Source organism: Lutjanus erythropterus, chromosome 7 (genome assembly GCF_056507025.1).
Source record: "Lutjanus erythropterus isolate fLutEry1 chromosome 7, fLutEry1.hap2, whole genome shotgun sequence".
Taxonomy (NCBI): Eukaryota; Metazoa; Chordata; class Actinopteri; order Lutjaniformes; family Lutjanidae; genus Lutjanus; species Lutjanus erythropterus.
In genome coordinates, this window is record NC_139323.1 from 26,523,076 (window position 1) to 26,538,763 (window position 15,688).

The window sequence follows — 15,688 nt, forward strand, 5'->3', positions numbered from 1 at the left end:
TTTGCATAACCCATTTAGGTTTGGATTGAGTAAGGAGGGAGTTTTCAGTGACTACACCAGAACTTACAGCGTGAGTCAGTTTATCATCAAATCTGTCAGCAAGTTTAGATGTTGAGACAAGCTTGAGCACAATGTCTAACTGTACTTTTAACTTGATAAAATCACAGGAACATGTTTCCCTGAACCCTAACAACATGCTGGATCAAATTCAAGAGGTTATCTATAGTGAGACTTATGTCATCCAGACAGAGTACTCTTCATTTTAACGTCATCCCTAACATCTCTAGACTACTTTCAGCGTAGATGTGGCAAAATGCCTGAGGCACAGGTGAGTTACGTGAGAACTATTAACGAGACAAGTCGTCATGAAGTGCTACCCCGTAGAGTATTTTTCCTATGTGGCAATATTTTCCTCATCTTAGTAATGTTTGATTTAAAACCGAGATAATCAGTTCAAGTTCAGACTGGGAGCAGAGCAACTCAAATGTTTCTCTAAAAACAAGAGCAGGATATTTACTGTAAGGATTTCCTTCTTAACAGATCTGTGTGTTTAGTTTGAGTTAACGTCACTTACTTATGTTACTCTTCAACGTGAGCTAATAAACGTTAATATATGTGTGTGTTGCCTCAAGCAGAGCACACAGATTTGTGGAAAAGGGGCCTGAGTGCTGCATTAAAGACGACAACGATTGGGGATTTTCTAGGCTTGTATCCTACTTGTCATTTGATTTGATGATCCTTTTTTTCTGCTCAGTCTACAATGAATTTCTATATGAGTCTACATGAGTGTGTTTTACCACTAAGACTGTTTTTATTGCCTTTCTCCATCATCTGGGATGTAAAAACATCAGACTTTCTCATATATCAGGTGTAAAATCCCAGCGTCACCTGCCCTGGACACACCATGGTGGGCTAAGGTGGTTAAAGTGGCTGACAGCTCATTACGCTGCCCTCGTTTCTGTCACCCTTGTCCGCCTTCATCACACTTAGCTCTGTGGTTTTTCTGGTGATTTTGAGACTTAGCTGAGTCACTGTCTCAGTTTGCAAACTGCAATAATGACTCAGCTAAAAAAACAAGGGCCACAACTAGTTTACGAACCACACATTTCACCATTTCATCGGTTGCCACCAGCACAGGTTGTCACATGGATTTTTTTAAGCCGGCAAACATATCTTCTGGACTCCCCTTAATTATAATTCCTCACTGAAATGTTTCTGTTTTCCTGACACTGTAATGCACAGTGGCTGACAAAAGAAAAAAAAACAAATAAACAAATGCTCGACTTGAAGGACTATCAGGCTCTGCACTTTGTCTGTGGATGTCCAGTCAGTGCTGATACATATCCCAAGAAAACCGAGTGTCCCTGCTCATGGAGCCATATATACATGTACCAGAATGCATTGTACCTGCAAGCGTCTGGTGCCTGTGTACATGTTGCCGTGTATCAGCACCCGAGCCTATAGCTATTAGCAGGAGAACTCCGCTCTCTCACTCATTATAGCACACAAATGAATTTATTGCTTAATTTGACTACATTTACTGTCACTGACATCCACATGAAACGTGACAAATTTTCCCTTTAATTCCAGGAGGAATTCACCTGTTTTGGGGCATTCATACATGTATGTGCATCAGGCCAGCTCAGTGTGTTTGTGAATTTTGCATTGCACAGTTGTGGAAAAAAGAAACAGGAGAGAAATGTGAATTGATATAACATGTTGGATCACCAAATGAGCAGAGCAGGCAGCTGTTCTCACAGGGCCTCAGACCTCCTGGTGCCCTAAATGATCTCAAACTAATTTAACACACTGAAAACAGGACTACTGGTGGGGTGTCAGTGTTTCAGGGTAAATAATGGAGCTGCCAGACAAACAGCGCACACTGTACAGAGGGGTGTACGGACACTGTACGGGGTTCAAACACACACACAAAAAAATGTTTGCTCTGGGACCCCATCAGAGGTAAACCCACCCATGTTCATGCTTACTGATTAAGGAACACAATAATTACTTTTTTCTGTGGTAGAAGAAGTACTCCTTTACTTTATTGTACTACAACACTAACAACAAAAATACTCTAACATTGAAAATGTGACTTGAAGGGAAAAATTCAGCACAGAGGATGTCCAGTCAGTGTTGACCATATGCTGAATTTTCCCAAAATGTACTTAATATATGAAAAAAAAAATCATTTTGCAGAAAGATGGCCCCTGTGATTTTTCTTATTAATACTAAGATGGATTTTGCTGCTGTAGCTGCTGGATGTGGAGCTAGTTTTAATTACTTTTTACAAAACTTTGTCTTTGAGTCCAGGAGTCGGGCTCCTCCAAAGGGTCATAAGATAAATTTGATCAGTCATGAGAAGATTAAAGGGGAAGAGAAAATGTAAAGAAGTAAAAAGGAAAAATTCCTCTACACAAATTGTTATTTTGGACTTGTGTTTTTTTTCTTCTCTGGGCATCAGACAGTTACTGAAATGAAAGCAGGTGAAAAATTTAAACAGGAAATGTGTCTTTTGTGCGGCTGCTAAGCTCATAGACATCTGAAATGTGATAAGGGGCCATAACCACTGCTTTAATGTAAGAGGCCATCAGCCAAAACATGCGAGAACTGCTGGTTTAATGTTCTACATTTTAAGCTTATGTGTTTTTCAGTAATACATATTTTTCCTTGTAGTGCCATTTAACCATCAAGACTGTTTTGGAGTGAGGTGGGTGAGTTTTGCATGATGGAACTAGATTGCACTGGGCTTGTGGTGCTCAAAATACCAAACAATATTTTTGATAAACTCAACAGCTGTCTCTTTTCAGGAATCATGATACAGATCTTGTGGGCGGATGCAGTTCCACAGAAATAAGATCATAGATCATAGAAATCATGAGTATCTGAGTCAGATTTCTGGAGTCATTACTTTCACTTTCTTAAATAATTCTAGTCCCATTATTATATGCAAGAGAGGATGAAAAAAGAAAAATATGTATACTTGATTTTTGCCGGAACTATTACTTTAATCTGGAAAGGAGGTACTGCAGCTTTCAAGTAAACATAGTGGAGTAATAAATACAATATTATCCATCGAAATTTAGTGAGGCAGATGTACAAAGTGACATAAAATTGAAATACTCAAGTAAAATGGAGAAAAAGGGGAGCAAACACCTGTTTCTCCGGGTGAACTAAATGTTTTGGATCACTATAAATACCATTAAAATATTTGTCTTTTAATCTTGAGAAGACTGAAATACTACAACGCTTCACAAACAGATCAGCGCGTCCCACACTTCGCTGTCAGGATCAGTATTTCGCCTTCTCGTGCGGTCAACCGGAGGAATTCCCACGTGACCTCTGGCTGGGTGGCACACGCCCTCTACGTCACCGATCTCGAGCCTCAAAGTGAAGACGTTAAACTCCTCTGACTTCACTTTGTGTCCTCCTCCTCCTCCTCCTCCGAGCTGCTGTCACCTCCTCCTGCAGCCTGTCTGTACTCTGTCTGTACTCTGCTGCTGCCGCTGCTGGGGAAACATGTTCATTAACTCGGCGCGGAATATTTCGCAACACACAGTCTACTGACGCACCACGGACAGCCCTTTAACACAGGTAAACTCACCTGGACCATTGTTCCTCCTCGGGGTAACTCTTTGTTCTTCCTTTTTGGATTATATCCTGTTTTTGCGTTGTTTTATCTGTTTTCTATATATATGTTCTGCTTTCTTCTCTTTGTGGGAATTCCTCCTCATCCCCTTTCTGTCTTGTGCTAAACCAAGTCAGACAGCTTGTATTAAGGCTAATTGCATAATAAAGGAAGGAAAACTGTACTTTAGACTGCATTACGTTCAAATCTTGTTTCGCAGCATATCTGTGGTGTTGTTTACTCAAAGGAATTCGTGTACAGGTGGAAAACTCGCTTCAGAGAGCGTTTTGCTTCAATGGAGAGGCTTTCTATGATTTAAGTTTTATTCAGAGCAGCTTCCTCCAGATGATTGGGTTTTTGTCTTTGGACTTCAGAGTCTAATCACTGGTAGTGGAATGCAGCTAAGTACATTTACTCAAGTACTGAAGTACAAATTTGAGGGACTTGAACTTTACTACAGTGTTTTCTTTTCATGCTACTACACCTTTACTCCTAGTCTTTCATAAAATATGATGTGTTGTTATGGATTAAACCACACGAGTACAGCTGAAACCACGAGGGAAGCATAACTGGCAACTATTTTGATCATCTTTTAAGTCATGTTTCATGTGAAATAATTTGTTTTCGCTCCACAAATGTGAACATTTGCTCATTTTCTTTTATTTCTTTAAATTTATTTTACTAATTTTGAATTTGGTCGTACAAAAAAAGCATTGTCAAGGGCTGCAACTAATGATTATCGATTAAAAGGCTAGTCCATAAAATGAAAAAAAAAAAAAGTGAAACATGCTCATCACAGTTTAATCAACTATAATAATCAACTAATCATTGCAGCTCTGAAGGTGAAGGTGTCACTTTGAGTCCCTTTTGGCTCTGGGTAATTGTAATATGCACTGATTTAGCATGGTGTATTCTTCAATTTTCATCAAATAATGATTATTTTCATGAATGATGAATCTTACTTTCTTGATTATTAGATTTATTGTTTGTTCAACAAAAATGTCAGGAAACTGTAGTTTTTCTAATCCTAATTTCCCAGAAACCAAGGTGATGTCATCTAAAACCAAAGGAAATTGAGTTTGCTATCACAAGAAAACCAGAAAATCCTCAAGACCTCAAATAATGTGTGGCATTTACTGTCAGCTGACTTCATTAATCTCCTAAGCATTTCGGCTCTTCTTCAACTGATGAATAATTGATAAATGGTTCTACTTCTAATATTTCCTCACTCTCATTTCTCAGAGTCGCCTCTAAAATGGCCAAGCAGAACGACAGCTGTCAAAATTATAAGGAGTTAATGAGCTTCTTCTACAACAACAGCGGCGCTGATGATAAATGGGACAACACCCAGCTCATCCTGGTGCAGGTGGTGGGCTCTCTCTTCTGCTGCTTCATCCTGGTCTCCAACGCCATGGTCATAGCTGCTGTCATCACCAACAAAAGGTTTCACTACCCTTTCTACTATCTTCTCGCCAACCTCGCCGCCTCGGACTTCCTGGCCGGCATAGCATACGTGTACCTCATGTTTAACACGGGCCCAGTGTCACGGAAGCTGACAGTTAAAGGATACTTCATCCGTCAGGGTCTTTTGGACATCAGTCTCTCAGCCTCGCTGGCTAATCTGCTGGTGATAGCTCTGGAGCGCTACATCTCCGTCATGAACTGGAAGGTCCACAGCAACCTGACGAAGAGGAGGGTGACCCTGCTGATTGTGCTGGTGTGGGCCATCTCCATCTTCATGGGCGCTGTGCCGAGTATGGGCTGGAACTGCATCTGCAACCTGAGCGACTGCTCCCAGCTGGCCCCCATCTTCAGCAGGAGCTACCTGATCTTCTGGTCCGTGTCCAACCTGGTGGTGTTCCTGGTGATGGTGGTCATATACTTGAGGATCTACGCCTACGTCAAGAAAAAGACGTCCATTCTCATGCCTCACACCAGCGGCTCCATGAACCGCAAGAGGACGCCCATCAAGCTCATCAAGACGGTCATGGTTGTGCTTGGTAGGTGATGATCCCAAAAATTAGGACTGCAACCAACAATTATTTTCCTTCTCGATAAATCTGTGGATTATTTTCACAGGTAACTGTATAGACTGGGTTGCACCAACAAAAATTAATTTAATCTAAGATTAGTTCTAATCAGACTTAGCAAAACTAGGTTTAAAATGAGCAAATCCAGATTTGAAATGAATCAGAGCTCTGTTGCACAATTAAAAACAAATCTGTGTTTAGTAAAGCCAAGTTTAGGGATGCAGATTGAAATCAAATTATAAATATTACAGTTAAAATAAATGAATTCATAAAAAATAAATGTGTGGGCTGTCGGGACCTACATGTTATAAAGAAAAATGTTAACTTTAGTTAACTAGCTGCTCTGTTTTCCTTAATAAAACATTATATTGTCTGTGAGCTTTCCTAAAAAGATGGCAAAATGTCAGTGTATGCTATCTAGCTTAAACATTGTATAGACTCGCTACTTGTGGTGGCTACAGTTTAAAGTTTTGGTGCAACAGAAATAAATTTGATTTATGTTTAGAGAAAAAAGGAAATTGGGTTAATGAACTTAATATCTCTTCATTTTAAGCTGCTTTAAAAGTTTTGTGCTGCACAATTTAAAGTTAAACAGTGATTTAATCTGGTTAAAAAAAAAATCCTGAAACTGAAATTAAATTACAAGTGTAAAAATTCAATTAAATAAAAAGTAAAGTTGCACGCTATCAGGACCTATGAGTATTAAAAACAGTATTATTAACTTTCCTTAACTAGCAGCTCTGTTTTCCTTAACAAAACATTACATTGTTTTTTTTTGTTTTGTTTTTTGGTTGTTTGTTTGTTAGCTTCGCTAAAAAGTTAATAAAACATCAGTTTTGTTTCGTCTCACTAAATCACAATGGCTGGAGTTTAAAGTTTTGGTGCAACAGAAATAAATTTAATCTAGGTTCAGAGTAAAAACCAAACTGAGCAAGTGAGTTTAATGGTTCCTTAATTTGTATCTAGTTCAAGAGTTTTGTGCAACATATCTCAAAGTTTTTGAAAGTTTTTGTGATAACATCTGATACATCTCATTTAAAAAGTAATCCTGTCGGTGAAACCCAGCCTTAAGTCTAGAAAATGTCAGCAAATTGTGAAAAATGCAGATCACGGTTTCCTTGAGCCCAAAGGAACATCTTCTTTAAAAAGCTTGCACTGTCAAACCAGCAACCCAAACCCAAAGAAACTCCTAATTTTCTATCATAAATGGCAAAGAAAAGTTTCACATCTTTACATTTAAGAAGCTGGAACCAGCAAACGTTGCTTGAAAAAAATGACTGAAATGATCAATTGAATATCAAAATAGTTTACAACTAGTTTTCTTTTGACTGACTAATTGGGTAATTGTGGCAGCTCTAATACAAATGATGTTTGTGCATCATTGTTTATGACAGTGAGTCAGAAACAGTACCAGCATTAGTCAGGTGTAAGCGGTCGTGGTGTACAGATGTGTGTGTTTCGTCAGGGTTTACAGAGGAGACAAAGTCCACAAAGTTCACTGAGTCACTGCTGAACATACTAACCTGATAAGAGAGGAAACCTTGAGCATAATAATACAAACACTTATGCTTTCAGTAAACATGTTGAGTGCTCATCAGTGATTTTTAGGGAGTCAGGGATAAAAACAAAAGAGGAGTCACCAAAATGTTTCTTTTATTTCTCTGTTTTTTTTGCCCAGTGGCTTAAACACTGGGCAAAAAAACACTGATCAGTTATCTTATATGCTGTATTGTAATTTTGTGCTTAACTGATCAATCATTCAGTCTATGAAATGTGAAAATACATTATTCAATAGGGCTACAACTAATGATTATTTCATTATCAACTAATCTGTTTATTATATCAACAATTTGACTGAGCAGCTACACTTACTGCTGTCCTGTGCTGTCAGCTACAGCTGTGGCTGAGTAGTTACAGCTAAGAGTCCTTAAATTTAATAATTTTCCTTCAGTTGCCTAGTCAATTAATCAATTAATCTTCTTTAAATAGCATGTTCTGCAAAACCAACAGTCAAAAACCCAAAGATATTCATTTTACAGCATGTAAAATGGCAAAAGGAAGCAAAAAGCACTTGAGAAGCTGGATTTAACTTTATCGATTAACAGTTTAATCCACATCAGCATTACAGTTGTCCTCAAATGGCTGCTTGGAAACTACATTAATGTATCTGCTTGTTATCATATCACATAACGGCCTCTGCATTTGATTACTATTGAGTTCAGTAATAATTTAATAATTAACTAGTTATGGAAGAAGAAGTCGAGGAAAGATAATGTCAAGCAGACATTCAAGGCTCTATTAATGGTGCAGCTCTTAAGTGAGATAGAGCTGCAACAGTTAATCAAGTGTTTATAATTGACTGATCAGTTTTGAGTCATTTTTTAAAGATAAAAAAAATAATAGATTGATCTGATTTCAGCCTCTTAAATGTGAATATTTTCTGGTTACTTTTCTCCTCTCTGACGGTAAACCGAAGATCTTCGGGTTGTGAGTAAAACAAGACATTTAAGGACGTCAGCTTAGACTTTGGAAAAGGGTGATTGACATTTTTACGATATTCTAACATTTTAAACCAAACAACTGTTAATTCATTAATCAAGAAAATAATCAACTGAGTAATAAAAAAATATGCACAAATATACAAAGAAACATAAGACGAAGAACACGTCCTGGCTTCTTTCCATTACAAACAAACAGGTATTTGCTTTCCCATCTCATATTAAATTGCCTTCCCTCTGCATCAACTCTTCTTCTCTCGGACATTTTGTTTGGCTGCTGCTATTAATGTTTCTAGCTACAATCACTCAAGTGTCACTGCTGGAAACGGCTATGATATTGAGATGCCATGTTATATACTGACATCTAGCAGCTAGACGCTTTTAGTGGTAAAATACAGTCTGTGACATGTAGTTTATGGACACCATACTTCCATAATGCAGCATAGAATTGTATTGCCACACAAAAAGAGGCACTGGGCCAGATTCGGACCACAGGCCTTGAGTTTGACACATGTTTTCAGTTCATCGGCCAATCAGTGTTGCGTAGACTGTTGGAAATCTGTAATCAAGTAGAAGTACAGTTACTCCCATACAAAGACTCAAGTAGAGTAACCGATTAATAAATTACTCAAAATACAAGTTTCTTTCCGTTTTAATATTTTTCAAAGTGTGCTGCAATTAGAGTAATGTTGACGCTGAAGTTGGCATTTCTGCTCACTTCAGGTTAACTGCTTTCTAAAGCACACAAATTTGAGCCCAAGGGACCACTTGGTGCAAGATAAGTTCATGTCAATAATATCGCAGATTAACATTACACATGAAAAATTAACACAACATTAGCTAGCTAGCATGGCTAATATTTTCACCTGCAGTATGTGCAGCTTACGTCAGTGTGCTTGCATAATTTTAGGGTTTGTAAAAGCAGAGATCTCAGTGTTTTTCGAGAGGCATGTAACTGGGTTTTGGCCAGGAATTGTCACTAGAAGCTGCCTCTTGTTCTCGGTTTTGCTCCGTCATAATTGCATCATGGTGCTCATTTTTCCTTCCAGCAGCTAGCAGACAAACAATGGTATAAAGATAAAAAGTAGATTACTGGCTCAAAAATATACTAAATGAAAGGCACATTAAAAAATACTTGTTCCTTTAAAATCTCATGTACGTTACTTGCAACACATTACTACCTGCACAACTCTGTTCTGTTCTGAGTGTATGGAAACACAAAAAGTCTGAAGTTTCCTTCTATTCTCATGCGTTTTCATCCTAGATGAGGCAGTCAGATATCCCCATCTGGCTCTCTTTGTTCAGGTGTCGAAACAGGATACTTTGCAGTAGAGGCACAAGACTTAAATTGTTCCCCTCCCAGTGCTTTCCTTTAAAAATGAAACAATAGAACTGCAACAGTATATCCTTCTGGAGCACCAAAATAGGATGCTAAGTACTTGTTCTCATGCAAGTACAACACACATTGTGTGTAGTAAGTTGCCATAGCACCGAATTTGGGATTTCTGGTCAGATTGATTCACTTCTGATAGCTCTGCTGCAGGTCAGATGAGTTCATCTCTGTTTCTCTTTTTATGCACTCCTCATACATTCATCCAGATAAAAACATGTATGAGATACAGTAGTTGTAGTGACTCTGCACGGTCGCCCAGCAGGATAAAGGTCTGTCATTGTTCTTTGTCTCTTTTGGAACTTTGCTTGCCCGGCCAGATGGCTCAATACTCTCTGTAGCGTAGGAGCCGCCTGCCTCTGTACACACTTTATTCCAGACTGCTATGTAATTATCTCTCCCTGCAAGGACACTGCTCCTCAGCCTGTGTGGCGTACCATCCACACCACACCATACCACACCACACCGGCCTTCAATGAACGTCCCCTCCTCCCCACCCATCCAAAAAGAAAGAAAAAAAAAAAACAGAAAGGAAGAGGAAGAGGAACCTATACTTGAGGACTTTGTGAATTGCTTTCACATGCTTTGCAGAGTTCCCTCAAGCTTGTGGAAGTTTTAGTGCACAAGTGTCATTGCTAAAATTCCCGGTAAACATTTTAGAAAAGTGCCACTCTTGTTATAGGTGGTGTGTAGAAAATGGCAGTGGTGCCTGAGGAAGAAGGAAAGAAATTATAAAGAGACAGTTCACCCCAAAATCAAAAATACATATTTTTCCTCTTACCTGTAGTGCGATTTATTCATCTAGATTGTTTTGGTTTGAGTTGCAGAGTTTTAGAGACATCAACCGTAGAGATATCTACCTTGAATCTAATGTAAATAAAAAGATGAGATGTTCCTGGCAACTTATTTCCCTGTCAATTAAACTGAAATTTCACTTCAGATGATTTACCTTTAAGCAAGGAAATACCCAGAGCAGTTTATTGATCAAGAAGGGTCAACATTGTCTAAAGGAATATTGCATGTATTATCCTCACTAAATGTATTTTCTTTTCAGACCAAACAGGATCACAGCAATGTCATATATGACATTGATTAAATGCAGCTAATGCTAGCTGCCACACAGTATAACTAATGTTAGCAGTGCTAGCACCAGCAATCTGCTCTTGTTGCAGGTTATCATCCAAATACAACCATATTTTCATTTTCTAGATACAATACTGCAAAACCAAGCTGGTTGTATGATCTGTCCCATTTTCTACCTTGCTGGATTATAATATCCTGCCATTAGTGCAGGGAGAGGGAGGCTGCTGGGGCTACAGCCTCAGTTAGTTGGGAGGTGGCTGCACATCAGTTAACGGGCATTGCACTTTGGTAAAATTAATGAATAGTTTAAGCAACTTGTATTTCTGGTGCTGACGAGTGAGGGTAGCAATGTTTAATCACTTTGGCGACTAATTGTGGACATCCCTAGTTCAAAGCGCTAAAAAGTACATTTGAAAAACTCAACAGCAGTGTCTCTTTCAAGGAACATTGACGTGGTTGCTCAAGACAATCCACAGACTTTGTTGTGAGCAGTTTCGTAAACTAGAGGCTGATGGTCGTGACAGTGCAGAATGTAAGCATTAAAGGTGTCCTTCTGGGCTGGGTCATATATCAGACTCACACCAAAACAAGAAGCAGATGGATAAATAGCCCTGCAGGTGAAAATATGTATTTTTGATTTTGGGGTGAACTGTCCCTTGAGACACATGCAGGAAGAAAACTGTTAACTCGTGTTCCAGGTGAAAAGCAGTCTGCTTAGGCGGAAATCTCAACCAGACAAACCTGTTCACAGACGCTGAACCCACACATGCTTTGTTATACCCAAAGAAGAATGAATGAGTGTGTTGGAGAGGGATACAGTCAGACATTGTCACCGGTGGCTGCTTGTGCTGGCAAACAAATTCATAAACGTGTAATGTGCACTTTAATCAGTTATTTAGTTACTTTAATCTCTAACAAATAAGCATAAGGAATGACTTTTGTACTTTACTATTACCGGCACAAGTCTGGTAAAATATTCTTGTAGTCTAATAGCTGGCAGTTGTGGTATATCTGAGAGTGTTGGGGCCTGTCTGTTAAGTGATGCTTAAAACTATGCTATGCTGATTCAGTTTCATTCTTGTAGTGCATCCACCATCATCAAATGAATACCAACTGAGTAAAGGAGCATATGCTTGAAATGTGTGTCCCTGAAACCCTATTTCTTTTTTTTTGTCTTTGTCAGAGATTAAAGGGGAAGAAAGTCCACTTTTAAACTTCACATATATTAAAAACCACCAATGGAAGACCATTAAATGGGCTCCCACTCCAAGTCAGTTCAGTTCATGTTATTTTGAACATGTGGGCTATCAAAGACAAAAGGAAAAAAAAAGCAACAAGAGGAAGGAGTGTAAAAATAGAAATTCTCTGTAAAATGTGGCAAACCCTCTGACTTTCAGGCTCTCAGAGCAGTGAAAAACATAAAAAACACTTGCACATGTATCTGTGAGACACAGAGCTGTATAGAACAGTGCTTGTTTTTGTTCTGCGGATGTATTGAAGCTGTAGAGATGCTGGTAGTGTCAACATTACTGTTGGTAGGCAAGTTGCTGCTTGTGGCTTCCCCACTGTTCCAGAAATCTCTTAGTAGCTCTGTTTTGTGCCCAAACATGTCTGAAATAGATGCCTAATTAGCTGCTTCAGTGGCCCTGTGACCTACCATATTATTTACCAAACACACAGCATTAAGGATTTAACAGAATAATGGCTTTGTATTCCCAACCTGTGTCTGCTTGTTGCACCACCCTGATTCCAAAAAAGCAGGGACACGGTATAAAACAGAATGCAAAGATTCCAAATCCTTTTTGCCTTACAAAGACAAGATATTAATGTTCAATGGTGAACGCTACTGTTTTTGTTTTTTTTGTAAACCTACACTCATTCTGAATTTGATGCTAGCAACCAGTTCCACAAAGGTTTTTCAGCATCCCCTGAAATGATTACTCAGTTAGTTAATCAACAGGAATATGTTTGTAACAATTTTTCTTAACAATGAGTTTTTAACTGGTTATAAAACAGTCTGCTCAATAGTGATACCACTATATGACCTACATGAGCAAAAGAGGCCATCAGTGAGATAACTGGCTAGTTGTATACACAGACTGGAAGAGCCTGTGTTTACATTTTCCTGGATCAATTTAGAAAGAAGCAGGAGGAGATTTCGCTTTAGATATATATATATATATATTTTTTTTTTTTATGTTAAATTTTGTGGTTATGGCAGTGGAAACACCACTGCTTTTGTCTGCAGGGGCCTCCAAAATAAACACAATAGGAACTTCCCTTGTTATCACTTTAATTCATCCTAATTTATGAAGCAAAAAACGGCAAAAAATTCTCTACTTTCCAGGTTTGTCAATGTGATCATTTGCTGCTTTGTATATTGGTCCGTCTCCTGAACAGCTCTCAGTAGATAACTGTTTCTACCTGGCGGTTAAATTTCACAGCCGATATAAGAGTGTAGTGTGCAGCAGTTACTTTAAGTTAATTGTCGTTTGTCAAAGTAACCTGGTGTCTTAGGCTATACCTACTGTACAGCTCCTATATTAGGCTGCAAGAAAATATTTTACCTGAGACTTTCAGCCAAAAAGCCTGATGGGTGCTGATGGGTTCTCGGAAGTTTGTTTGGCCTCACAGGTGTCTTCTTTAACGATGGCCAAGATACCATCAAATTCATGTTTACTCATAGAAAGTATGAATAGAAGTTGTCTTTAAAAGACAACTCTCAAAACAGTGTTGGATTCTCCTAACGCCTGTCCTTATGGTTTTTGCTCAGCAGCAGTGCTTACAGAACAGTACCGTTAATTGGTGGGGGTGTTCACATTATTTATAGTTATTGTTATAGTTATCATTCTTGGTGCAGACAGCGTTTAACTTGCATTAAAAAAAGATACATGTCAGAAATACGAGTTACATCAATCTAACTGTGTGTGATTTGCTGTATCTTCTCCTAAAGGCGCCTTCGTGATCTGCTGGACTCCCGGCCTGGTGGTTCTGCTGCTGGACGGCCTCAACTGTAAGACTTGTAACGTCATGAAATTGAAACGCTGGCTGCTGCTCCTGGCTGTACTCAACTCCGTCATGAATCCCTGCATCTACTCCTACAAGGATGAGGAGATGTGGATGACCTTCAAGAACCTCCTGCGCTGCATTGGGAACGGCACGCGACGGCAGAGGTCGACGAAGGCAAACTCCAGACCGCTCAGCTCTGCTCAGGACACGGGCAACAGTCAGCCTCCCTCAGAGGAGACGAAAAATGACGATCAGGGCATATTCAAGACCTGAGAACAGAACTTGTTAAGCATTAACCAGAACTTCTGTCCAGCTCTGACTGGGTGTACATTACGAATGGAGCTGACTTGAAAGAGAAAGCAGGTCTGGTCTCGGGGGATCGTCGTCCTCAGATTAAAAGTACTTTCTGGAAGAGAGACTGCGGGCCAGCTGCTCCAGAGTAGAGATGGAGATGAGAGACCTTAATGCACTACTAATTCCCCAAATGGATGCAAAGGTGTGCTTTTTCAGTTTTTGTCAGGATTTTACAGTTTTTGGACACCCGTTCGTGTGTAATGTGACTCTCCTCTTGCTGTTTCATCCTGCTCTTTTTGTCTTCCTCATCACGTTCCTGTGGGTTATTTAAAACATGGATATTACTGCTCTCCAATGGCTGAAGAAAGAATCCAGTATGAAGAACAACAGCGGTACATTTCTATTTTTCATGCAAAGGCTGACTCTACTTTCTCCCTAATATAAACTTGTGTCCATCAGATTGAGTTATCCTGTAGGTTTACCTCCCGTGTAGCGTTTAAGGAAGCACTACTGTAATGCATGATCTAGTTAAGAAATGTAACTTGTTTAGAGTCAGGTACTATAAAACTGTTGTTTTTCCTTGGGTAGGGCACAGTTTTAATGATTATTTCCTGTTTTTAAACTGCTGTACTATATGTATCCACTTGCATGACCTGTAAGATGTTGTCAAGAGGAGGTGAAGTGATTTCAACTGCAATTGCAATCAGTTTTAAAGGGATAATTCACATTATTTGAAGTGGAGTTTTATGAACTACTAGCCGGTGTATTACCTGCAGTAGATGCTGGTTGGCATGCTCAGAGTTCAGAGAAGCAGAGAGGGGCACCAGCAAGCTAAGCAACAAACTGCTGTGGACAGGGTCAGCAATAAAAGGTACTTGAGCCACTCAAAAAAGGTCCACCTAAATAAAAAAATCAGTATCAGTAAGGCTGTCTGATGGCAAGGTAAATTGGTGAAAATATTGTTAATATAGCGTACACTGAAACTGATATGATGTTTTTTTAGGTGGCTAAAGTATATTTTGCAACTGACCCTGTTCACAGCAGTGCATTGCTTAGCTTTCTCTCTCTGCTTCTCCAAACACACAACCCCTCATTAAATAACCCGAACTATCCCTTTAAGTTAGTTTACACCCTGCTTTCTTTTGTAAAGCAGGTTTGCCTCTGGGGAATATGTAGCAGGGTAACTCCTTTCTTGTCATGTGTATTATCTTTTATCAGTTCACCCAAACAAACAGATAAACCCCCGTCTGCAGCACCTCATGGAGGCAAACTTGTTCTCCCTGTAGCGTTTTAACACATCCGCTTCAACTCACTGAATGGCTGCTGACGCTCTGACGAAACAGCTGTTCACCTGACAGCACAGGGGTTGTAAAATCATTGCGACACACTGGATTCCTGCTGGAGGTTCAGCATACATGGAGTTCTCGCAGGACCTGAAAAGGATATGACTGAATAGACTGTAAATACCTACACACACACACACACACACACACTCACACTGCTCTGATGACTCCACTGCTAAATCACTGACAGGGTTCAAAAGACTCTTCTTCAACCTGCTGTACAGTATTTATGCCACTCCTGCTGTAAACGACATGACGTCATTAAAGTTTTTATCTTGGGAGTGTAGGAATGCCACATATGAGAGTGGTGTTTTTTTTTTGTTTTTTTTTTATTGAACTGAGATTATTCTTGGACATTCCTATGTTTTTACACCGTTGGACTTTAAAATCATAAATTGAATTCATTTATTTAA

General features: G+C 39.2%; 1 protein-coding gene across 1 annotated transcript; it reads left to right on the plus strand.

Annotated features, from left to right (window-relative positions):
• The first annotated feature begins 3,493 nt into the window (after positions 1–3,493).
• On the plus strand, positions 3,494–14,536 carry lpar3 (lysophosphatidic acid receptor 3). The gene is made up of 3 exons (XM_084723352.1): positions 3,494–3,594; positions 4,871–5,628; positions 13,583–14,536. The coding sequence occupies exons 2-3, from the start codon at positions 4,884–4,886 to the stop codon at positions 13,909–13,911; spliced, it is 1,074 nt and encodes a 357-aa protein (XP_084579478.1). The 5' UTR covers positions 3,494–3,594; positions 4,871–4,883; the 3' UTR covers positions 13,912–14,536.
• The last annotated feature ends 1,152 nt before the right edge of the window (positions 14,537–15,688 follow it).